This window comes from Ptychodera flava, chromosome 12, assembly GCF_041260155.1.
Source record: "Ptychodera flava strain L36383 chromosome 12, AS_Pfla_20210202, whole genome shotgun sequence".
NCBI lineage: Eukaryota > Metazoa > Hemichordata > Enteropneusta > Ptychoderidae > Ptychodera > Ptychodera flava.
In genome coordinates this window covers 22,260,688-22,287,970 of record NC_091939.1, presented here as the reverse complement: position 1 = coordinate 22,287,970, position 27,283 = coordinate 22,260,688, and the positions used below count along the sequence as shown (strand labels likewise).

Sequence of the window (27,283 nt, the reverse complement as noted above, 5' to 3'; positions counted from 1 at the left end):
CTGTAGCTAGCAGCATGTACAAATTGATTGGATGTGTATAGATGTGGTGAAATTTCAATATTTGTCTTTTTAGGGCAATTTATGCCATTTATGGTCAAAAAATAAGTGTTCTCTGAAAGGGCTTGTCAAATTTCTTAACAATTTGCTACATTAGTCCTTTAAGATTTGTTAATGCTTTTTTTGTGGTGGATAAATTCTTCAGATAATTGTCATTCAGCATTTGCTACACACAAACGATTAGTCATACAGAATTATCCAGTATTTGCTACAGAGAAACCTTCAAAATTCAACCCATCTTCTGATGTTGATATATATAGGTCAACAAATTCCATTCATTCTACGTAGTGTATGGTTGAATGTTAAAAATGTGTTGCTGTTGAATTTAAGGCTGTCTTTTTAGAAAAAACTGAAAATGCCTTTTTAAAAGCAAAATAATACATCATGACTTGATATGTTGTTAATCATTATTGACGTGTTTCTACTTGTTCACCCGTTCATGCATTCACCATTGCAATAAAATGCCGCGAAAAAATGAAGCTGATGTGGCCTGCATCTGTTCACCTTGATCTTAAAAGGCAAATATAACTTTCTGTCTTGACAACCTTACCATAGTTTCAATGTTTGACCTAGTGTACCTGCTTGGTTTGTACGCAGGAAACAAGTAGAAAACAGGCTCTATAATTTTATAATTTTCAAGTGGTCAAAATACAAAAGTCCTGAAAAGATAATAAGGGATACAGTCACTCTAAATATATACAATAAAATTTAAAATTTGCGTGGAGGGTGTACTAAAAATACAGAAAGCTGCTTCCTGTCAGAAAAATATAAAAAAAATTCAAAATTTTCAAGACTTTTGCAGATTTTTTTTTTACGCATTTGTCTTCTTATTTATTTTTTTTTATTTTGCAAACTAGTTTGAAGATTTTTTTTTTCCTAACTTTCTGCTCTGAAATTTTTTTTTTCTGTTTTTGACCACCCCCCTCCCAAGATCTAATGGTCCGTCCCTAAAACAAGTTTTGTCACTTTGTATGGTACGCTCCAAATCATGCACCTCTGGTGGCGCCATTCAACGAGGCAGCTACAGAAAAACCCAGGGGAGATGTGAAAGCGATGCATGACGCGCTTGTCATGTGAGAAGACGAGTAGAGTACACAGGTCATTAGCATGCATTGGAATTGAATGAATCACATGACATACGCACAACAACATGGCGACCACGTAACAGTCAGCTGTCGACCGTCTCCAAACTTTGGTGAAATTTCTGTGAATTCGACTTCTGTTTCGCTTATTGAAGCTAGGATCTATTGTTGTGATTTCTGCTGCCGTCAACCATGGACAGAACTGAGAGAAAACCTCTCCTTTCGCGGCAACGGAGCACGGAGAGCGATGTTTTCGTCCACCGCTCAAAACCACGACGAGTATTCGCATGCACTTCGGTACTGGTTACCGAGTGTCTTGAGAGAGTCGCTTTTTACGGGGTTACTGCCAACATCGTGCTTTTTCTTAACCACAGACCTTTTGACTGGTTGGCGCAAAATGCTGCCAGTGCGCTTTTCTTCCTCATGGGACTACTGTACGTCATGTCGGTACTCTGCGGCTGGCTCGCTGACACGACTCTGGGAAGGTTCAAAACGATTGCACTCAGCTTTATTATTTACATGGTGGGAATAGCATTTCTGCCCTTCCTTGGGTATGGGAGTGAACCCGAAAACGACGAATTCTTGACAAAAATGTGCGGAGAACACGACTGGTATGATTTGCAGGATGAAGTGCCTACACCATCAAATAAATGGACTTGGACAATGTTCGAGGAATATTGTGCCTGGGCTGTATTTCTGTCACTCTTTATCATATCAGTAGGCGCTGGATCAATACGCGCCAACCTTGCCCCGTTTGGGGCTGACCAGGTGAGATATACCTGCTAAGGTTTAGCTGTTTATTATTCCAAACTAAACGGCCGCAAACTTGTGAAGTTTACCGCTGTGCGTCGTATTACTGTGCCTGAAATTCTTGCCGAGTCATTTCCAATGCTCAACTCCATCGATGTAAAACCAGCGATGCAATGAGAATAAAATATTTTTCCCTGATTGCGTTTCGGGCTTTACACGGGTCGAGTTGAGCGGCCACGTATCGCAGATGTGCCAAGGGACAATTTGACGGAAAAGCCCAGTTGCAGTTTACTTGACAAACGGAACGTGAGTCACTACTCGCCCGTGGGCGCGCCCACACGCACGCTCACACGTCCACGTTCCCAAAGCCCGCAAACGTTCTTTGGGTATCCCTTGGGGCAAAAAAAAATAACTACGCACTGTGGGAAAGCAGAAAAGTGAGATGTACACATTGTTTGATTCCATGCATGATATTTCAATTTGACCCGACAGTTTTTATATTGGCAGCACTAGTACTATAGTCTAAATTTCCCCATATGGCCAGCCCACTACCACTGGGCAACCGCACCCCATGAGCCTACCTAGTCTCATTTTAATATATCTGTACTTCAAAGAAGGTCTTGGACGAGAAATAATACCTGCAAATAATGTAGAGAATTACCACTGCAGTTGCTGAAAAAATTAACCCTTTGTGTGCTGTAATTTTTCCCACCAAAATTTTAGTGCAACATTATACCAATTTTTATGAATTTTTCTGTAATTGTTTTTGATAATTTTGGACCAAACAGATATTACATTTCACTGGCTGCAGTTTTTTTATCAAAATGTTGGCAAAAAATCCGTAAAAAAAACTGACTGGGGTATATTTATAAAGGGGACAAAAATTGGCTTTGGCACTCAAAGGGTTAAAGCACACATGTAGTCGATCCATAGGGTAGCATGCCATGTGATTATGAACTCTTAATCGATGTTAATCATTCTGGTTCTGCAAAATGTGAAATGAATAATCACAAATTCCATGAACCTTTCTACATTTTTTAAAATTGTACCCATGAGGCATTTTAGTGCCATTATTTAGTATGTATTGCAGTGTAGTGGCAAGGTTTTTTCTACTGGTAGTTAGAGACAAGGGATTGTGACACAAATTATCAACCAGCCTTGTCTATGAAAACCAATCTCCTCTTTAATATACAACTGTCCGTCATTACATGAAACATGATAGTGTGCTATCTATGCATGAAGTCAGCAGATCCCCTTCTGTCAGAGGTCAAGAAAAAAAGGTTAATCCAGAGAGTTTGTAAATGTATTACAGTGGTTACAGAGGGACTGTGGTTGTAGCAAGGGCTGCCTTTACATCAAAAACGGTCTCTCCATGACATTGTCTTTGAGTGACCACACAGTAAACCACAGGGGCTCACAAATGGCTATATAATCAATATTACAGCGTTTTTCTTTCTTTTTCAATGTTACAAATAAACTAGCTGAGCCTGAAGAGCACAACACTTGCGTAGCTGTCTTTTGTGTAGCTTGTATTGGCATGTATAGTGCGCCCTCAATAGGGAGTGTGATCATATGTAAATGCGACCTTTAGTTCCGTGACCTCTAGCCATTCCTACTTCCTGTCCTCGCTATGCTTACTGTACTAATTTCCAAGGGGAGCAGCTCTTCGCCAAGCCAAGACCATCAGCGCCGCTAAGTACCTGGTTACTTAAAATGCATCATAAATATTCATATATTTAGTGGGCGAGTCTTCATTAATGAGTCAAAAAGCACCAGGGCTACCGGCGACCTCAAGCATGGAGCAACATGTTTGTTACGGCTCTGGCGACTGTTGTTCTTGGCAAAAACGCAGAGCAAGAAAGTCCGGTAAAGTATTCAGTGCGTTGTACGCGCGATCGAGCAAACATCGTAGAAGCCGTCGACGGCTCACGGGAAAATGGTCGAAAATACGTGTTCTTCTTATCTTCAAGAAAGTTAGCAGGCGTACAGAATGAGTCTCAGCATGGAGGTAGCAGAGACATGGTGTCAGATAGTCAATAATAAAGATGATACAAGTTTATTTATTCAAAGTAGTTCATTATTTTGCAAGCTAAATCTACGATACCGGTCGGTCTCGTAGAAAACTGCCAACGAAGCCTATGCGTTGGCTCGCAGCGGGACTGTGGCAATGACCTCAATGACCCGAGCGCGTTCGATACACGCCACAAGTGCCGCTGCGATATCACAGCTACATGAAAAGGGGATTGCCTGGTCAGATCTCCACCCAACAATACCAGCACCGACCCATTTGTGAACGCAACACTACATTGTAACCACTCTATGTATAAAACCATAAAAGTTACAAGTACTTTTATTTCGTATGCAGCTTAATCTGAACAACATTCAGGGCTCAAAGTTGCGACCATTTTAGTCGCTGCGACCAATTTGACAAAGTTGCGCCAAAAAAATGTAGGTTACTCGCATTTTGCGACTAATTCTACGCAAGGAATAATTCCCACCGTATTTCACAGAGTTTGCAAGGGTCGTGACCCTGAAATCAGACGTGCCAAAAATAGATTTTAATAAACATTTGACGTCGCCCAGCCACACAGAGGCGAGCGCGTCTCTACCGCTACTTTGTTTTTATATGAGAGGTTACATGTTGCCAAACAGCTGTCAAGACATGCGATGAATTTAATCACAAATTAAATCACGACCCAATCAAATATCAGTATCATGTCAATGCTGTCATAATCAATTTTATTGAACCAATAACCATCACAGGAATTAGCAGTAACTAACGAAATAAATCACAAGCAAAAACTTTCCCCCACGTGCACACTACCTATATTTCAGTCCAAGATGTCGGGCTCACTAGATCGTTATTTTGGAAAGCAAGGAAACTCAAGGTCGATCATGTTGAAACTGGGTCTGCCAGTAAAGGAGACGCAACAACAACAAAAACGAAATCCCCAGCAGAACACTAGGGATATTGATAGCACCAGCGATCATACTGTTCACGGACAGTGTACCAGGTCAATCATTCGATGACGATGATGTTCCGTCTGTGACGTGTACACATGACAAATGGATCCGCAGCACAGCAAGAAACCGAGTCGGAAAGTCGATAGCAGCCACAAAATACAGGAAAAACATGCCAAACAAAAGTATGGGATGAAAAAGTTAAAAAATCCCTTGCAAAATACGTGACAAGTCGAGAATTTTGAGATTGGTTTCGGCACGACAAAAAAACGGACTTGAAATACTGTTACTGTTACCAAATTGTATGTATAAACGCAGATTTAGAAAAAAGTACTACGAGATGAATAATGAATGGCAACTGTTCACCTTTATTTGATAAGTACCACATTGTTTGAACGGTTTCAAAATGCTCCTATTTTTTTTGGGTTTGCTCCTAAATTTTGGACTTGGGAGCAAATTGCTCCTAGCTGAAAATATTAACTTTGAGCCCTGCATATATATGCATTATTGGATAAGAGGTTTAATGGTACACAGTATGTGGAAGGACTGTAACTGGGTAAACCGTTCAGTTAATAATGTACCATGGAGGTAGTAGCGGACTACCTCCATGCATATACTATGCATACACAACGGGCAACACGACTCAATCAAATCCCGTGCACTTTTCCTAGTGTTTGACTGTTGCTGCTGTTTTAAGCAGAGTTTGAGAAGTACCGTAAAAACCCGATCATTCGACCAGAAAAAATAATTACGATTTCAAAATCGTCGATTTATTAGGAAATTAAAACTGCCGAAATAATTTAGTGGTCGAATTATTTGGAACGACAAGGATGAAATTTACGCGAGAAATGTTTGCCATGTTGAGACTGCTTCAAAGCATGGACTGTGAAATTTTGTGAGGTCGACAAATTAGATAACAAAAAAACCTCAAACGCACCTGGGTGTCACATAAAATCAAAGTGGCCGCGATTACACACGGAGCGATCTGTGACACTGCCACCGGCCGCTCGACGGACGACGCGTAAGTTGACATCGTGTGCCAGCCCTTGGAATATATTGTAACTCCCTGACAGGCAAATGAGATAGTCTAATGGCGTTTGATGTTATATTCGATATCAGACTCAAAACAAAACGTGAACAATGCTGATAATATATTGCATATTTCGTATCGAAAACCGGTAAAGTTCGTAACTGGTGACATGTAGCGGCCTGGAGAAAGTTCATCACCATCGATCGAATGTCCGTGACGCTTTTTCTGCCAAATAGACATATTGACATAAGACATATTGCACAGGGAACTTCGCGATATGGCAATTATATGAATTTTACCGTGAAGAAAATATGTGAATTTAAACTGGCCGTACAACCAACAGTAAACATGGCGGAGCAATGATACCGACTTCAGAGACTTCGATTTTATTTTCATTGCGATCGCTGGTGTGAGAGCGAGTCGTCCGGTCGAATTTTTTCCCACTGGCTATTCGGCTTTGAATTTTCAATTGCCCTCATGTGCTAAAAACAAGACGGGCGTTCTCTGTGAATCAATAAGTCTTTTGAATATGAAAAAATCAGACATCTGAACCTCAACTCGCAGCTTGAAAGTTGTTCTCCGAATCGGGACAGGGACATCGGTGAGGCCGGATTTCACGTAATAGCTATGGAAACCGACGGCTCGTTCGGTGTAAGAAAGCATGCGATGTACGTCTACGTTATTTTTACTGGTTTTGAGAACTTCTAAAATAACTTGTAATCTGTATATCTTCGCACATCGAACCGATATTGTATACCTATCACAAGTGTAGGCGTATAGCTTCGAAATTTTATGGGAGAGACACCACGACTGAGACCGACAGTAGCGGCACAACAAACTATTCCCAATTATGCGTCCGTGTTTAATACAGACATCTCTGTAGGTGATTCTGGTTTCTCAATCGAAATGAATCAAAAGTCCGACATTGACAACATTGACATAAAATATGTCCGAAAACTTTTGTTTTATTCAACCAACTGATTCATCTCCTTTGATATCCCTAAGTTACATGTAAACAGTCCGGAAAGACTGACATCGATGTCTCCCGGGCCCCCATGCATACAGTATGGCCGTACGAGTTCAAATATTTCAGTGTTATACATTTTCTTGTCCTTCTCTTTCTTTTTGAGCCAGTGTCATTATTGTGAACACGGCTAATAATAAATAATATTTCTTCACCGTTTTGCAAATATCTCGTCAACCGGGCGCATGGGCAACGTCTTCGCACGTTAGTCAAAACTAATGACACTGTAGGTCAGAATATAACATCGGTCAAAGTAAGATTGAATAAGGAAGACGAAAATGCTTTCATCGATTGACAAAAATGAGAAGGAACGAGTCAGTAAATATCAATCCATAAAGGGGAGATCGAGACTGCCATCCCCCATGATTAATCACGGTCCCTCCACAAAGACCGTGGATTAATCAACTGTGAAACAAAATATATATTTCGATCGACAGACTTACACAACCAGAGACAGCATTTTATTCAGCTTTAAAATAAGTCACCGCCTTTCCTATAATAACACCCCGTTTGCGTTTCGATCTACTCTGCTCTGTCCCCAATCGGTATGGTGTTAGGTGATAACGCAATCTCGACTGGCTTTTTAACCTCCCAGCAATAAAATGGGAACAAAATAGGCATACAAACTTTAATACCTGTTGCTGTACCACTGAGGTGATCTGCCGGCTGTGTCGCGTACGGGCCATGTGCAATACATCGTGTTTGTAAATATGTTAATTTCCTGTTTATTTCTTGCATAAGGCACGCCCCACCACTCTTGAACGAGCCGTCACTCACCAGATTACGTCCTCATTATAAAGTATAATCAAGTTGCCCGCACAGGTACTTCACGGCGCACATGGGTCGCTTCGGACATGGTGCTGACAGCGTCCAATTTTCTTCACATTCTACATTCACGAAGGTTCATTTTTAGACTTTAATGACATTGCCAGATCCTTGTGCCAAAACAACGGCCGTGTCCGTCAAAAAAAATTACCAAGATTTCATGTTTTCGGAGATTCACCATAACAATCATACTGCGGATATGGCCGGATCTGCCTCCCTTGGGAAATTAGTACAGTATCGACGTCAGTAAACACAGCGACGTCTGTACGCATGGCCGGCCATATGGAGAGGGAAGTAGGCATGGCTAGAGGTCATGGAATCAAAGGTCGCATTTACATATGATCACACTCCCTATTGAGGGCGCACTATACATGCCAATACAAGCTACACAAAAGACAGCTACACAAGTGTTGTGCTCTTCAGGCTCAGCTAGTTTATTTGTAACATTGAAAAAGAAAGAAAAACGCTGTAATATTGACTTATATAGCCACTTGTGAGCCCCTGTGAGTAAACAGGAGCTGAGAACAGTTGACCGTTCTCTTGGGTCCCAACAAAGTTCAAGGTTTTTCTGCTTTCTCATCTCAGGTGACTTGGGCTGTGGACAATTAGCTTCCTTGTGAGACAGGAACAATAAACAGCATAGGGAGTTCAATGTGAATATTCCAAGTCCAAGTGCTGTGCAAATCCTGCGTCCTGTTTGTACATGAGTGGCAACCTCATAACCTTGCAGTGTTCGCGCTACCGCTCGCCAGACGGCAAAATGGCGAATTGATTCACTCATTGGCGACTCAGACGGTCAGAACAATCGCCAGACTGGCGACTCAAAATTTGTACGTTCGGTCACTTTGTTCTACGATGTTCTGTTGCATTGCGGTGTTTTTGTTTTACTTCTTGGGAAGTCTTCCACCATAGTACTATCGTACTCATCTAAGTATAAGCCCTGCCACTGTTTTCAGAGTATAATGGGTCATACAAGTTGGTAAAATTACTTTTCAGATAAAAGAAGCTAATGGGACATCGAAGTTCCCGTGTTAGTATCGTGAGCAAAATGGCACGTATACCCAATACATGTACTTGTGCCCCTCCGAAATGTCCCCCGTTACCTAAATAGAATAGTCCCATTCTAGTTACGTCCGCCATTGTTCACGTTCACGCTGTCCTGTTTCCCCGGGAGGTTGTCATAGTCCAAGTCTAAACATGCAATTTCAGTTGTTTTCAGCGATCATCCTTTCATCTGTGAAGAGCGGTTTTACCGGTGACCATTACAATTTTCACTGCTATGCTGTTGTTTTAACAAGACACGGACCGTTTGATCTTGGAAAGTAGAGTTGCTTTTACGTGCAGCCAATGCACATGCCAGTTCACGGGTTCACACCATGCTCTTGAACGTGAATGGCAGCACACATGATGTCTTTGTTTCACGTTTATATTTTATCTCAAGGTATGATTCAAGCTGAAATGTCACCAAAATGTCACTTCTATATCGAGGGATTGTGCAAACCAGTTTGATTTAAAACAGCTTTGTAAAACACTGTTTACTTAGCTTGGAAATTGTTACCGAGTTTTGCTGTCTTTTGGCCATGCACGGACGTGTATCAATATCAGTGTGATCATGGCATGCCATGCCACGTTCATGAAGATCTTGAGGATGTTACTCTTTTCTGTATTTTTTTGTACTTCACAATTTCTTTGGATGACGTTTGAAAGTTCAAGTGGTGTTCAATAGTCATGCATGAGTTTTGATACAAAGCATTCTTTTTATTGAACTATTAAAGCAGCACTGAGGATACATATGATGATGAGAAAGTGGCAGAACTGAAATATTTGGTTATCATTACTCTTGAGTATTTAATAATATCACCTTTGACCCTTCGAGATGAATGTGTGTGACCATTGACCTCCCCTCTCAAGAGAAAAATCTGGCTACTTGTGTTCACACTGTATTAGCCAAAAAGGCTAATCAGCTTGAGTAGCCAGAGCAAACCCTGCCTTGTAAAAGGTGTACATGGCCTTGAACTTCCATTTAATAAAAGTGTCTAAGCAAAGTCCCCTTTTAGCTTATTTTCACACACCTGTACATGTAGCTCTCCTTGGCCTGATTAGTACTGTCACTTCTGGTGTCATAAACATGCACTCTGTTAATCACACAAAGCTAATATCCAGATTATTACATGCCTCGTATATCGAACGTCATACGCTCCTTAGGATTCAATGGTAACTCGTCGATGACGTCGCGGGACGGCATGGTCATCATTGGACTGAAGTGAACCGGAAGTATTTTCAACTTGACAACGTTTTGATGTAAAAATGTTGAAATTTCATGTTTTGCATAGGAAATCTGAGGTTAGGAAAATTTTGTGGAAAAAATGATAAACCGCCTATCAGTAGTTTAAATATATCAATGTGCCATTCGATGATAAAAATCATTCCATTTTTAACGGATTTTCATCTAAGATGGACTTGAAGCATTTGATTATCATTTGCCAATAAATCTAAATATTTTTGAGTGAAACCTGTGTAAGAGAGGCATGTAATAAAAACATTATAGCCCAAACAAGAGACTATGTACCCTTGGGGCAGGAGACCATTTGCCCTCCTTATGTCGGGCAAATGGTCACCTACCCTCGGGCACATAGTCCCATGTTTGCGCTATAATACATGCATATAGTATGGCTTGTAGGTGTGTCATCAGCATTGCCACTGTGGACTTTTTCACTCTTCTGAAGTTTTAAAAAAGTTCTGTTTTTACAGTGGAAGTCTTTTGCACCCTTTGTAATCCTTTTTCTCAAGACTGATAACAGTTCACAATTACCCTATTTGCAATAAATTTTCAGGCCAGTTAGCTGTGATTTTGATGATATTTTTCTCTCTTTTATTGTTGTTTATGTCAAGTACAGTTTCTTGTTCTAATACCAAAAGCATGGGGAGTATTGATACCAGTAGACAAACAGTAAAAGAATGGTCGTGTAGAAATCAATTTAAGCACAAGAAATATATTCTCTTTACCAAATTTATGAAAGATAATTTAGGCAGTCCCTCAGGAATAAAGTCAAGTTCAAATGGGTTCATTTTTGATTATTGGAAAACAAAGTCTTTGAAAATCGCTGGAGATGAAGTCCGACCAGCTGTTAGGAGTTCTTTTAAACTGCAGCCACTATTTCAGATGTAATGAGCACAAAAATGCACACTCAGCAAAATTCGATTCTGTGGTGAAACTATGAATAACAGGGATAATTAAGTGTAAGCTTTATTTTGGAAATTCAAAACCCTACTTTTACAAATTCTCAAGAAGTAAAGTTAACTTGTAACTTGAAACGTCTATTTGAAAGATATACAAAAATGCACAGTCAAAAAATCATCACTCAAAAGGTTTTCCTATTCACAGAAGGATCATGGAAAATGCTTTTTGAGTGACAAATGGTTTTTGTCAGTTTAGGTGAGACCTCTTTCAACTGCAGGAATCACTTTTTTCTGACTGTGGAGGTAGCACATAGAAGCCTTCGGAAGCAAGTGGTCACTAATCAACTTCTGCATATGTGTTCTGTTTTCAGTTTCATTTGACTTGAATGTAATATTTTACAAATTTTGGGAGACAGCAACACAATAGATGAATGGAAACACATCCAGAGGAATTATTATCCAAAATGTTACCTTTTTTTAGGTGTTGAATGACCTTCATGTAAATATGGTGTTTGGGGTCATTTATGTGTTATCATCCATACCCCTTTTCCTGCCACACAGTATTTAGACTATTACTTTCCCATCAGCCAAGTCAGTAAAAGCGGTATTGAGCCAAAACATTACGTATTTTCACCCCGCTTGGCTTGGTATGTTATAGCATCTTTAGTCAAAAAAACAAGTTTACAGTCTTTATGTTTTCGACAGCCTTCAAATGTACAGTATTATGTTAAAATACACCATATGGAATATGTTGTGTTTCATTAATTTTACCCATTTTAACCTGATGGTGAAATATGGACTTGGCAGGAAAAGGGATACCCATTTATCGTTTTCTAACTTCCCTGTGGAGATCAATCTACTATAAGTGTGGCTTTTAGTGGTGGCAAAAATAATGCTGACTCATATCCTGCGATTAATAACGTCTCCATTGAAATCAAAATTAAGAACTTGAACAGTGGCCCTCAACCCTTTCTAGCAAAATTAATCACTATGTAAAAGAAGAATTAGACACATGTAGAATATTAATTACATATTTATTGATCCTGATCATGTGGCATTCCTGCACCGATGTTACAGTAATTATGAATCCATGTCATTGCTATCTTTATAACATATATAAAATGGATACTTTCAGTTTGTCGGGTTCCAGCAGGAAATTCTTTTTTCAGTTCTGTTTGGACAAGTTTTTGTAGCATTGAAAAAACTGTGCAACCTCAGTATTCCAGTGATTTAATAGCCTTCACCTGACCAAATTAGTCGCATTATCTGCTTAATGGCAGGTCACACAGATTATAAGGTCACAAAAGTGAAGGTTATAAACAGAGGTATCCTTCTACACATATTATGTTTGTCTTTGCACCTTAATTGTTATGCGTTCATATTTGTCAGCTGACCCCGAAGATTACGTACATAAGTCATGAGAACAAAAAGTAACATGTTTTGCCGAGGATAATGTTTGTATTTCAATTTAGCAACAGAGGTTTTGTACCAATTTTTTCAAGGAAAGTTATGACATTGTTATCAAAATCTGAGTACAAAAGAAGATACTGTACTGTGTGTTATGAATTGGAAATTGACCTTTCTAGGTCATTATCCAAATACATGTAACAATTGGATGGTCTTTGTGTGTTTCTTTTTTTATGCTGTGAGTGTCATCAAAAGCATAAACGTCACTGCATTTATCAATGACAAATGAAATATTTGGCACTTGAGGGCATGTGACGCCAGATTTGTTCTGGAGAGTCGGAAATGAAAACAAAATACATGATGATACATGATGATACTACATGTATATCAGTAGGCAACAAGTGAAAGCACAACTGTAAAAGACTGGGCCCAGCCTTCTATACAAAAAACGATCCAGTTGTCTTTTAGATGGTTTTTAACCCTTTGCCAAGGAGTGCTGTAATTTTTCCCACCAAAATTTTGGTGCAACATTTTACAAAACTTTTTGAATTTTTTCTGTAATTTTTGTGATAATTTTGGACCAAATGGAAATCGCATTTCCTTGGCAACAGTTCTTTATCAAAATTTTGGCAAAAGTCAGAAAAAATTTGAGAGAGGTATATTCTGTAAAGGTGACAAAAATTGACTTTGGCGCTCAAAAGGTTAAATATTAGATCCCCTACATGTTGATTTGTAAAGTTATTTGTAAAATGAAAGTCCTCTTTGGTAAAGACAACACAATAATGGACACACCACTATTATTCAATCTTTATACGCAAGAAAACTTTCATATGCTGTAAGTTTATACATGTAAGAAGCTCAAATTATACATGATTTTGTATTGTGAATTCATGGCAACTACATTGTATGCAGAGCGGGTTTACTTTGCATGACGTGTAGTGAAACCACAGTGAATTCCTCCATGCCACGGATGTTGTGAAAACCCATTGTCCATTGTTCAACGGAGCCTTCCGGGAAGTATACAGAAAAGAGTTCTGAGTGACTCACATGCTGTATGCTACATACGTATTTACACGTAGGTGTATGACAACACAGTACTGAGTATTACTAGCATTGTAAATTCCACCCACACCATGGACACCACCAACCCCACTTACCGTGTAGCCTGTACATGTAGCATTGAAAGTGGATCAAATTTATGAGATTCAGTTGTAAAAACGTGTTCCTCAGTTGTTTATTTTAGCTCACATTCATAGATGTGAATGTGAAAGGCCAAAGAAATTCCCCAGATGTATCAAACAAGATTTGTGTACGCCCATCCATCAGTCATTTTGCTGTTAAAGGTGAATCGATTATACTAAGTACATGCATGTAGAGATATATGCATACGGTACATATAGTATGCACCTTGAAAGTGAAAGACCTAAAAAGTTTGCTCAAACTTTCCTCAAGGAAACTTCCTCAACCATTCTCTTTCAAAATCAAGAATAAAAACGGGTCACCTTGCAAATTTTGGTACCAGAGAAACAAAACATTAAAGTTATCAAATTGATATTCAAAATTACTGTCATCCCTGCGTTAACTCTATGGGACAAAGTTACGTCTCTGATTTCACAAAAATAAGAAATTGAAAATTTGTTTACTCCATAAGCTCTAAAATGAGGTCAGCCCACACAAGTGGTAGATGAGAAAAGCATTGTAACAATTTTGGTCTGAATGTCTGTCCCCGAGACACATCCTACAGTACCTTAAGGTAGTATGCGTCTCAAAAGTGAAAGACTTAAACTTTTGCTCAAACTCTCCTCAATGAAATTTTCAACCATTCTCTTGCTAAAGCAAGAATATAAATCAAGGGTCACTGTGTAAATTTTTGTACCAGAGAAGCAAATTACCTAATATTTACTGATATTTGAAATTCAAAATGGCGGCCATCTCTGTGTTTACTCTATGGGGAAAAAATAAAATTTTGGATATTTGAAAACCTTAGACAGTGAAAATCTTGCTTACTCCCAGAGCTTCAAAATGAGCCCTAACAAATGGTCGATCAGAGCCAATCTAGGAATTTCTTGAAATTTCATGAAGTCAGCCGTGTACCACTGCATGTCCCATAAATAATTCAAGGTTATTAAACTCAACATTGCCTGGTTTAGTTCTTGTGTCATATCATTGTGAGTGTCATTTGTGCTGTGTCAGATCTAAGTGTAGACAGACTGACGCAGCATAAATGACGAGGAATGTTGATACAATGCCAGAAGAGGTGATATGGGCTACTAACCAATTTATCATATACCAGGTGTCTAGAATTTTACAAGTGACAGGAAAAGTGTCAAACTAGAGGAGGAGGGGCAGGTGGTTGCTTCTATACCATCACACAGGCAAGCATGGTGATATTCATATACGTGTGAACAGGCTTCAGTCGTAAACCGTGCAATCATTTTATCATTTTACGTAAAAAGTTCGGGAGTAAGAAGAAATCAGAGCTGGAAGTTCCTGAATGTTCCTGCTTTTTTAACTGCCACACAGCACACAAGGAGTAACCAAGTAACGTGTATCAAAATTCACTGCTCATGACAATTTAATCCCCTGTACAAGATACTTCACATTTATCATTCTGCGCTCCACACACCTGTGCACTGTGACAGCCTACATGTAGGTTGATGCCACTTTGAAAATTTCAAACACACACCTTTTGACAAATGTTACTTTGTTGTACATTTCGTATTCACCTCCCATTTTAAAATAATAACAGAAGCTAGTACATATAAAGGTTCCTCTTTTACCAAAGTTTGACATCATAAGGACGATAACACACACTCTGCTATAAATAACACAGTGCATTTGACGTCAGTGGAACTTTCCATGGCACTTTGCCAAAACTAAACATTGATAATTTACCCCATTATTTTGCACAATAATAATCTAGTTATAATACAGACAAGTAGAAAAATACATTTAATAAAGGTAATGTATAGATCAACAAAACTTTAAGAGAAATTGAAATAGATACTTCAAGTAGATTGTTCCAACAAAGAATTTTATTATAATACAGAAATGACAGAGAAAAATACCATTACTTGACCAGACAGATGGTTGTGCAATGAATGATATTGTTTTAGATTCATACAGATGCTTCATATTTATATTTATGTTGATGTTGGTGCTGTAGTGCTTAACCGCCTTTGTAATCAAAGTGAGCACGCACAGTCCTGGCAGTTATCAGACAGTCAGCAGTCATTGTAACAGTACTCACAAGGAAATTGCATAATCTCTTCATACACAGGTACATTCATAACCACATACCAAAGTCTACAAAATACATGACACTACAATGTGCATTGTTTGTCCATGTATATGTATGGTGATGAAGCGTGTTCATATCCGATGTCACCCTTACCTTCATTGCTTTTACTGCGTTATCTAGACGTCCAGATGACGAACAGATAAAAAACTTTTGTGGAAACAGTTTGCTCTTGATTGTTCAGTGTCTCATGAATCATACCGTTCACTTTGATCCCAAAATTATAACAATTCATGTTTTTTCAATTAAAGTCTGGCTGATGTGAAGACAACTCACATCACTATTTCGCGATGACTTTCAATTTATTTTGGTCTCAATTTTTCACCCTTTTTAACTTCCACTTTTCTGTCAATATTCAACCATGAAGAACATGTACATGTAGCAGACCAAAGAAAATGGCCTTCTAAGCTACATGTATATACATGTATTTGAATAAAACAAATCTTCACAGATTCGTGTTTATAGGCCAGTTGTCTTTAGCACAGAAATCTCAACTTAAAGGGTCAATACAAGAAACTCTTGTTGACATTAATTAAAAACCAAAATAGTGAAAAATAATTGAACATAACAGCTCCTGGCCCTTGTAGCCAAAAGCTTTGTTCAGAAATAAATGATTACAGGATTGTATAGCTACATTACTACAGGGTCATGACTTCTTCTTTCTGAAAGAAAAGTAAAACGGCATTCAAGTTTTCATTTATAAGAAGATATGTTTTGATCAGATGATCAAGTCACGACATGTGTATAACAAAGTATGATAGAAAACAACACCGTAGTAAACACAGAGCGTGTACATTGCATACATACTACTGTACATGCAAAACAATAACAATGCCTGCTATTTTTCAACATTTCTGTCAAATCAAATCAGTTTTATTGGTGTTGTTTGGAACCATATGTATTCAAATTGATTTGCATAATATTTGACATCAAAATCAACATATACATAATATGCAGAATTTCATTTTGGTTTTCTGAACAGGTCAAGCATGAGGGTCCAGAATTGACCAGAGCTTTCTTCAACTGGTACTACTGGTCTATCAACCTGGGTTCACTGATAGCCCTGGGCCTTGTGGCATACATCCAACAGAACATTAACTTTTACATCGGGTTTCTCATCCCGGCGGTGGCCGTCATCTTAGCCTTCCTGGTCTTCGTAGTGGGTCGGTGTTGCTACCTGGTGAAGAAACCGGCCGGGAGTGTGCTCACTAACACCTTCAGAATCATCTGCACCGCTTTCAGGAACAGAAAACGCAGGCGGGACTACCTGCATGACCGGTAAGTGCGGTAGGAATTCATGTAGGGCCAGGGCTGTTCACGTTTGCACATGTGCTGCTAAATATTTAGCTGCAGAGACACTGCTTCTAGAAATTCAAACAAATTTTGTTGGTGTTTTGTGCACAGGTGTTGTTGCAGCTTTTAGTCAAAGCCGTGAATATATCTTTTCTAGTGTTCATTGTAATAGTGGTAGTTGCATATTCTGTTGATTTTTGTCATTCTTGCAGCGAAATTTCAAAAAAAGTTAATCGAAATTTGCGACAAATGTTTGTTTTTTCATCTTAATGAGAGAACGATGATATCAATTTTCAAACAGCCCTATTTTGAGCAACCATGTTGTGCTCCTGACGTATTGCATTTACTTGAAGGGTTCACCATCTTGGATGTTCAGGCCAGGATAGGATGACAGAATTTTGTATGAGTGGAACCAGGAATTGAACCTTTTAAGCTACATGTATAAGAGACGGTCTTTACTGCATTTTCATTCACATTACACTTGCCTTCAACTGTTTTCAATTTGTTATTTGAAATATAACTCCAAATAATAGAGTACTTGTACGCATATCACCAGTGTATCTGCTGTGTGCATTAGAAATGCTCCATAGCAGGTCCAACAAGAGAAAAACATTGTTACAGTACAGCAGACATATGAGTAATTGACACACCAAATTACATGTAGGTAATTACTGTTTATTTGTTTGTTTATTTGTTATTTATTTACATTATTTTTTTCCTTCTTTCAGGGGTGAACATCCTTTCGATGTGACTCCACCACCTGGTTTCTTGGATATGGCCAAGATTAGGTACGGAGGATGTTTCCATGAAAGCAGTGTTGAAGATGTCAAGTCCCTGAGTAAAGTTATTCCAGTCTTCCTTGCACTCATACCTTATTGGATGGTCTACTTCCAGGTAAAATGATCTTCACTCCCCCCCCCCCCCCCACCTCATGTGACTTGTTTGGGATGTAGCTATGGAGTAATTACTGTGAGAAAAGCAAGCCAGAGAACGTGTGCCATAATTTTGCTATAAATGAATATTAATGAGCAACACCCATTTAATTATAGGCCAATCATGAAGGGACCATTTTAACAGAAACACCATGTTCTCTGTTGGAGACCATATTCACATTTAAGTCAGAAGTTTTGCTCTATCATCGACCATGCAGCTGGACGGAGTATGGGCGAAGTCCAAAAATCACTGAAGGCAAAAATACTTGGTCTAGGGACTAGGCTAATTCTCCGCTGACCATTGAAAACAATGGGTTTGGACCAAACCAACGTTGACAGTCGTTGTGACCAACACCAACAATTGAGTTGAGATCTGCACACTTACATTTATAGAGTACGATGACTGCTTTTATTTCTTTGTAGAAGATCTATATAACGACACTCTCCTTTTGCTTCCAGATGATGACAACATTCCTGATCCAGGGCCTGCACATGAAAATCTCTCCCAATGCTCAAAACTCCACAGCGCTGAATGGGACAGGGTATCAAACAGCAGTTCCTTATGAGAAGGGCTTCCAGGTATGGTGAAATTTGCTCAAAATCTTCCTCAAATCCACAACAGCAAACATACTTTTTGAGTGATATTGTGAATACGAAGTCTTTTCTCTATGCTGAGCCATACTGTAAAGTCGCATTGCCTTTTTCACATCTCTTAAATATAGTATTTAAATACAATTAATAGTTTACTTTGTGATTTTGTGTGGCTCCCGTAGAATTTATAAACAGCTGGCCACTGTTTTTGAGAAGTTTTCCTTTTGACAGTCTTGCTTTGTTTGGAATCCAACGATCGTAACTGTTGCTCTGACACTCTTCTAATGTGAGAGATGAAATACTGAGGTGTATTACACCCAGTGAGCACACACCAAGGCACACAACGTAGTAGCGTTGTGCTTCTCATTGCCTTCATAGAATGGTACCGGTCACGACAATAACATACATCTGGAGCATGCCACTCAAAAGCTGTCATGAAAAAAGTCATGAAACAGTCATGAGACTTGGTATCCTGAGGATAATGCCCAGAAACTATCAGACACACAAAATTATATTGTACGCCCCATAACTTATGCTTCTATGGCACCAGTGTTTCACATCAATACAGTGGTTTGAGTTGAATCGTTGGCAATATGGTAACTAGACACAGCATCTAAATTGAGGAGTTGTCAACACTTGTCAGGTGTAACTGTCGTCTAGCAGTAATATCAGTCGATCACAAAGAAATCAACTCTACGAAAGTTGAAACACTGTCTAGGAGCAGGTCAGATGTAGTCAAAACACCACCGCCAGGTCAGCACAAACAACGCTTTCAAATGATGCACTCTGAACAGCAAGGGAGATCAGTTGCTTTATTGAAATTAAGTCATTGTCTGACATATCAAAGATTACAATAAGTAGCATGTGAGAACTAGCAACTTGATTCTTATTGTATTTGGCAGGTTCCGGCATCCTGGCTGATGCTTTTCGACGTTCTGCTTCTCCTTGTCTTGATTCCGATCATGGATCGTCTGGTGTATCCGTGCCTGGACCGTCGCGGCTGCCACCTCTCCATGTTGAAGCGCATCGCCATTGGCATGGTGTTCAGCACCATGGCCATGGCCAGTGCCGGAATACTGGAGCAGCAGCGGAGATCATGCTACGAAGACGTGACTTGCGGGGAATGGCCTCAGACTATCAGTGATACTACATACTACGGTGCAAACATGTGGATATTCTGGCAAATTCCTCAATATACCCTCATAGGGATAAGTGAAGTCTTTGCCAGTGTGGCAGGTGAGATTTTTTTAAGTGGCATTGATAAATAGTAGATCTAATGGATCTTCCTTTGGAGGTATTTGCATGTTTAAACCCTCTAACAACTACAGTACGGTCCATTCCAGATAAGACAATACCATGTGTAGAGAAATCAGGGAATTCAACAATTGGCCTTTTAAGTATCCAATCAGCGATTTTCACAGTTATTGCATACATGTAAGAACATGTATTATGAAAAGTATACGGCACTACTTATGTTACATAGGTAAACATGGCTGACATGACCCTTTTACCCATGTATGGACATTATGCAAATTTGCAGTGACTAAGGAATTTGAAGGTATCTTTTCTTGATATATATGGTAGGTGCCTCACTGCCATGCCATTGCCTGCTGAATGTTGGTTCCAAAGATCCAACATTTGTCTCTGAACTATTGTCAGCTCGATTAGAGAGTACCAACACATTGTAGGCCCAGTTAGCCTGCTCCAAGGCAGTGTAGAGGTCCTTGTTGATATCCTAGAATAGCATCAATCAGTACAAACTCCCTAGAATTATCAATAGCATCAATCAGCAATCGATACAGACTCCCTAGAATAGCATCAGTCAGTACAGACTCCCTAGAATAGCATCAATCAGTACAGACCCCTAGAATAGCATCAATCAGTACAGACTCCCTAGAATTGCTCTAATCAGTACAGACTCCCTAGAATGGCAGCTATCAGCAGTCAGTTCAGACTCCCCAGAATAGCATCAATCAGTATAGACTCCGTAGAATTGCACTAATCAGTACAGACTCCCTAGAATGGCATCTATCAGCAGTCAGTTCAGACTCCGTAGAATTGCACTAATCAGTACAGACTCCCTAGAATGGCATCTATCAGCAGTAAGTTCAGACTTCCAAGAATAGCATCAGTCAGTACAGACTCCCTAGAATAGCATCAATCAGTACAGACTCCCTAGAATAGCATCAATCAGTACAGACTCCCTAGAATAGCATCAATCAGTACAGACTCCCTAGAATAGCATCAATCAGTACAGACTTCCTAGAATAGCACTAATCAGTACAGACTCCCTAGAATGATCAATAGCATCAATCAGCAATCAGTACAGACTCCCTAGAAGAGCATCAGTCAGAACAACAACTTGCCTTCAGAGTACATTTGCTCATAATCAGAAACAATTATGAAATGTTTACTTCTAAGTATTGCACCCTGAACCAACTACTCTTTTTTATTTCCAAGATTTCAAGATCAGAAAATAAATAAAATATTGGCCGTTGGCATCTAAAGAAGATGTATAAAAACTTACAAGAAGACAATAGTGCCACTTTAAGGAAAAAACTGACAGGTTGAAAAAACACAATTGCTGCCTGAAAAGTTGTACACCTACCTTTGAAGCGACAATGCAGATTATGCTACATTTAACATATTACATGTATGTAAGTTCCTCTGAACATTTTGTGTGTGTATTTTTTTTTGCAATGTAGGATTGGAGTTTGCCTACTCCCAAGCTCCCAAATCAATGCAGGGTCTTATCATGGGACTCTTCTGTCTATCCAGTGGCATTGGATCCCTCTTTGGATCGGGTCTCCTCTTCATCGTCTCCCTGCCTCACATCAACTGGATGCAGAAAACAGACGCAGGAAACATCAACAACAGCCACCTTGAGTACTACTTCTTCCTCCTTGGTGGCATACAGTTCGTCACACTCCTAGTGTTCGTGTTACTCACCAGGAAATACGAGAGGACGGATAAGAACTTGCACGTCAAAAACGGCACAATGAACGGCTACATGGAGGGTTCACCTTCCAGACACGTGCAGAGAGGAAGCATCAGCTCCTTTGAGTAGAAAGCGGAGACACAGATCTAACAACAGTGTGGGATGGAGCTTTCATTTCCTTGCTTGTCGTGAGCCAGCCAACATGGACTCAGGAATTCTTATCGAATGACAATGGTTACTAAAACCACAAAGGTCACCAAATCGAATCTTATATGTTACCAAAAACCAAGGTAACCGCAATGGCATCCCTGCCAAACATTTCACATTTACCTTGCGACTGGACAAATCATGTCAGTTATATACGGACTACTAAGACTAACAGGGAGGACAGCCTGAAGTTTACGACTCTGCATTGTCCAATTTTTTTTTGTATTTGTTTGTGTCATTAACCACCATGCCTAAACACAGGAAATAGCACTTATAACAACCGGATTATGTCCATCATATATCGGGAATGGTGAACTGTCACAAAAACCAGAGAAAAATCAGTTTATTTAATGACAGGTGATGCCATATTAAAAGTACGGAGAACTATAGTACATGTATATTTAGAATGCAACTCACAGGGAAGAACAAGTATTAACCCTTTGAGTGCCAAAGTCAGTTCTTGTCAACTTTTTGAAATACACCCCAGTTAACATTTTTCTGATTTTTTGCCAAAATTTTGATAAAAAACTGTAGTCAATGAAATGTAATATCCATTTGGCCCAAAAAGATCAAAACACTTACAGGAAAATACATAAAAAATTGGTAAAATGTTGCACTAAAATTTTGGCGGGAAAAATTCCAGCACTCAAAGGGTTAATAATTCTTGATTTTCATTTTAGTACATTTTGGTGTATGCTGCAGTACTTCAGGGTTTCAAAATCTTCGACAGATATCCACTCATCGACAAAAACTTTTCGTAGTGGTGAAGCTTGGAAGGTGAATTCACCATTCACAAATGTTGGGTGAAGGAAGTTCATCACTGCTGGAAAAGGAATGCAAAAAACATTGATCTTGCATGAGATGAACTGTCTCTATATATTACTATGCAAAAAGCAGTATTTGTCCAAAATGTGAGGCAGTACCCTCTTGAAATGAGGTTTAGGTAGCATGCACCTCAACACTTTACAGTTTTTGCTCAAACTTTAAATCATCTCTTCATAATCAAGAATGAAAATCACCGTACGAAATTTGTAACTGCAGGAACAAATTATCCAATATTTAGTGACAGTTGAAATTCAATAAGCAAAGTTTGGGAGTCAGAATACTTATCCCAAGGTGCATCTTACTGTGACAACCATTGAAAAATGCACAGTAAGGAATCCCCACCAGAAGCTGCAGCAACAAAACAAGATGGGAAAAAAATATCCGTGACCATTTCAATGCACGTAATAAACAGTAGCAAACTGACAGTCTTTAGCAAACCAAAAGCATAACATGCTGGAAATCCAATTCTTCTACTAGGGGTTGTTAAAAGTCAACGGCATAAAAAGCAATTTCTACATAGTTGCTAGTAATAAAAGGGCACCAGGCAATTCTCTCATTTCAGGCCGGTATAGCACATCAAGTACTGGAATGGTGTCACTAAAAAGTTGTCTTCTTCCAAAAAACTGGCAAACTCTCGGCGATGCTAATCTTCCCTGTTTTCATTGATCAGGTGCCTCGCAACAGTATACACATCCTGACATGATACAGCCAAATCATGCAGTTTCCATGACAACATTTAGAAAAAATTCAAAGCATTTATCACAGTTCATACATTTTTGTGTCAAATGAGTTACATCCAAAAATTACAGCAATAAGTCCATAACAGTTGTACTTCAGCGCGTATTCAGACACTGTTCACTTCAGAGAAAAAGCAATCAGGTATTTCTAAATTTGTTTTGTAATGCCAGGTAGTACATGTATGTATTTACAACACTCTGCAGAATTTGGTTGCTCAGCTACATGTACTAATAAGAATAACAGTTGTATTGCCCACAGCAATCACTTATCTCTGTGTGATTGGGCGCTGAAAAAACCACTCTACATTAAAGTGTATTTCATATTAAGATTCAGATTACAAGGAAGTCTAGTGTCTGTATGTTAGTTTTGAACCCCAACACAGGAGCGTGAGAGTCATATTGGATGTGTTGATACTAGACTTATTGCAAGTTTGGATTAATATATTCAAAGAGATGGCAACTCGTGTGCTTCTGAGTCATTGATATTGACCTCTGAACTCTATACTTTGAAAATTGATTGTTTAGGACAATCTCAGAACCTGGAACCTTGTGCTCCATTTACAAAGCTCTGTATGATGATATTGGTAAGGAAATTGAATGATGTTTAGCGATTTGAACTTTAACCCCATCGAGTTATGATAACTGCCAGCTAAATTGAAGCTACAGTCACCATTGAGTGCAGAATTGTGACTTTCAAGAACGGAGCATAAAAATAGAAGAAGGAACTCAAATCACATTTTTCTCGTGGCATCAGTGTCTGTTGTATCCCCTAATTAGAAAGGAAAGTGCATGCTTTTTGGCAGCTAGCCAAGTAACCCCACACACTGTATGTAACTTGATACTCCATCCAAAAAAAGCGATGCAAAGCGCAGATTCACCAATTTCCTTCTCTTGGACAACTCACTCCACTGAGCCTAATATTCAGCAACAATGAGAACACCTATTGCACTTTTTACCTGCGCAATATAAGAATATTCGTTGTCGATTTGAACAGTGTAGTCACAATGTTGGTTCATTTGGGTCATTCTCACATGGTATAAAAACGTTATTTTGTTCGACATTTTCCTCTCGGCCATTAGCGTCATGATTGATCATAATTATAATGAAGCAGTCCAACATAAGCACTTTCATACCACTTTTAGAGTATTTTCCGTGGAATATGTAACAATAGCATTTTTTAAATATTTTTACATAATACTTACTATTGAGCCCCACATTTTCAGTAATTAATATCAAAACTTCTTTCTGTTTTTATATATGGGCCAGAATAAAAAGTGTAGATACTCATAGCAGGAAATTTGTCACCCAAAGGTTTCATTTTGTGATGTGTAATATAATGTATATGAAAATGTATATGGATTCAGGTAACAGGATGCTTGCTTATCTGTATGTACATATGTACATGCTCTCAGACGTAACCATGCGTCCATAACACCTGTCCTAGAAAAACAGAAACAGATGCATATGTAACACATACTGATTACCCTTTTACTATAATGGAGATTTGAATTTTCAATGCTGTAGGCTCCAAAACCATCAGAAGCTTCACTAATAGACATCTGATTATCATTTTAAGTCGGATGAAAGAATAGTTGTGTTGTGCTTGTCATAGACCGTGAAAGCTATATATACTCCCGCATATAAATGATCCATTGTAATCTCTCATTGGGTAAAACAGTGTCACATGTTATGCAAATTAACTTTTCGCCATTGAAATCTCAGAAATATCAAGTCATTACACACATGTGACACTCGGGTGATGAAAAGTGTCATATGTTATGAAATTAACTCTTCACCATTAAAATCACATCTCAGAAATACTGGGTCATGGCACACATGTGAGACTATAGGGGCTATGGGAAGATAAACCGGCAACTGCCAATGCCCTATTTTTATCACAGAACAGACTGCCGGGATTTTACCAACATAAGAAGAACTTGATGCATCTTTCATCCACAAATGACTCTTTCTGGCACTCTAGAAATTCAAAGGTGCCTAACACTTTACACCTGTGTCCATATATCTAGGTCCATCCACCCCCATTATAGAACTGATTTTCTGTAGCCTGGTGGTGTATGCACTTTTACAAGCAAATGTTTTTAATTTTTTCACTCCTGTTTCAATTATTTTCATAATGATAATCTATGATGTAATATTTGTCTTCACAGAGTATATCAACTTTTTTAAAAGATTTTTTCACTCTTCACAAAAATGGTTAGCATTGTAAAAACTTCCAACACAAATATTTACGTAATTTTCTTATATATTTACGAGTATGTCAGTGTATTCCCATCACTTTTGCCGGCCTCAGGTTCAGATTACCCAGATGATCTGATGACAGATTTACCTTAAATTACTGTAATTTTTTTTATACAAAACCTGTTTCAACTGTGTAAAGTTTAAAAGAGTGGGTCAAGAAAGTTCATGGCCACTACAAAATCAACTACCTACAATCAGCCTTCAAACAGTGAAGATGAACTTCAGATAGATTCAAAGTCAATAACGCCAGTAGTTGTTTGAAAATCAGAAAACAAATCTGCATATGAAAACAATTTGATTTCACAGGATAAAATATTTCTAGAAATAATACTAATAGCAAAACTTCATTCTGTATCCTTGCCATCTTAACATACAGTTTTTTTAGGCATAATTCAATATTTTTCAGAGGTTATTTTAATTTTTGTGACCCATCTGACTGCTGCTACAATTTCTTCATTTGAATGGATGGATGGATCCTGTAAAATTTGTTTTTGTAAAAATAAAAGAATTTTTGTATAAAAGTCACTTTCACAAAGAAGAAATAAAATTGTCTTAAAGAACTTCATTGGTGTCTTGTAGTCTCATCATCCTATTAATCTCACTACTAGGACTGTTTGAGAAAAATGGATGTATTTTTCGGAAATACAGTTGTTCAGTATGTATATATAGGGACCTAATATCCAATGCAATTAATAGTCAAATGGCATATCAGGGGAAAAGTTTATCTCATTATCAGAAAAGAATTGGTGTGTTTAAACTTTTGCCATCATGGGAATGCACTTGACTGACATGATTTCACAGGACTCATATGGCAAAAGGGCAAAACTGAGTGTGCCTACAATTCCCTCTCACGGTCTCAAATGAATTGTGTTAAACTCCCCCAGCATTCTTTATTTTCCCATCCACATATCGACAACACATGAACACTGCGACACCATTAAAGACATTAAATAGACTGATGCTAGGGATCAGATAATCGCAAGCATATGCCGAATGAGTTATCAAATTGAGATATGATTTAAAAAAACGTTTCAATATCAAGAAATCTGAAACATTTGCTCAGAGTGCAAAATTTGATCTTACAAGAAATATTGACAGTTTAGCGAGATACATTGAATAAACCGATGATGGCGTTTATTTTCAACTCGGCACTGGCTACGGATGATGTTTTTTTTGTCAAAATTAAAGTTCACTCCACTGGAAGAAGTGTCGGCAGACTTTATTACCGTTGTTTGTGTCGTGGTCGCAGTTTGCCCTTGAAATACATAAAAACGAAAGTTACATGAAACCGTCCTCTAGCGGCGTTCTATTTTCCCCGGATGGATCCAGATATCCTGAATGTTCTCAGTGCATCTGTCAATCTTCACTCACATGTCATACAAAATGGCATCTTTCGCTGGCTACCAGCAGCTCTGACACTTGAGTATCGCGTGCTCTTTCATAATCACCGTAAATTGTATCTAGAAAAACAGAAGCTTGCTAAGAACTCTTCAATTCTTGATTTCTCTTACTGTCTGTCCTAGAATTTAGAAATCGCTTCCGAAATCACAGATTTCAGACGTGACATTTAAAACATTCTACGAATTCAAGGCTCCGGAAGTGCACGTCTAGCTTCTTGCGATGGCTGGAAATAATGTAGGAACAACAAAAGAGGTATGTACATCGTGTGTGTACAACAGTGTATTTCATTCAATAGAACTGTCACGTAGTCTTCTGCTAACGATTACGTGTTGTGAACAAAAATGTAATCACGGTCTCAGACATATAAGATTATCTGATTTATCATTTACAAGATAGTAAATATTCGAATAGCTGACGATTACAACCAATATTACCATACGAGTAACTGTACTGCATGAGGAACAACATAGCTTTTGTTGCTCGTAA

The 27,283-nt window shown here is 38.7% G+C and overlaps 2 protein-coding genes across 2 annotated transcripts in view; both read left to right on the top strand.

Moving 5' to 3' along the window:
• Nucleotides 1–1,168: 1,168 nt before the first annotated feature.
• Nucleotides 1,169–25,961, top strand: LOC139145399 (solute carrier family 15 member 4-like). The gene is made up of 6 exons (XM_070716542.1): nucleotides 1,169–1,907; nucleotides 16,597–16,892; nucleotides 17,636–17,801; nucleotides 18,299–18,418; nucleotides 19,333–19,666; nucleotides 21,136–25,961. The coding sequence occupies exons 1-6, from the start codon at nucleotides 1,332–1,334 to the stop codon at nucleotides 21,495–21,497; spliced, it is 1,854 nt and encodes a 617-aa protein (XP_070572643.1). The 5' UTR covers nucleotides 1,169–1,331; the 3' UTR covers nucleotides 21,498–25,961.
• Nucleotides 25,962–26,754: 793 nt separating this feature from the next.
• The window catches only part of LOC139145397 (argininosuccinate lyase-like), a 29,496-nt gene continuing 28,967 nt past the window's right edge, over nucleotides 26,755–27,283 (top strand). Inside the window, exon 1 of the mRNA XM_070716540.1 lies at nucleotides 26,755–27,049. Coding sequence (XP_070572641.1) covers nucleotides 27,017–27,049 — 33 coding nt within the window. The 5' untranslated portion in view covers nucleotides 26,755–27,016. The remainder of the gene's footprint in view (nucleotides 27,050–27,283) is intronic.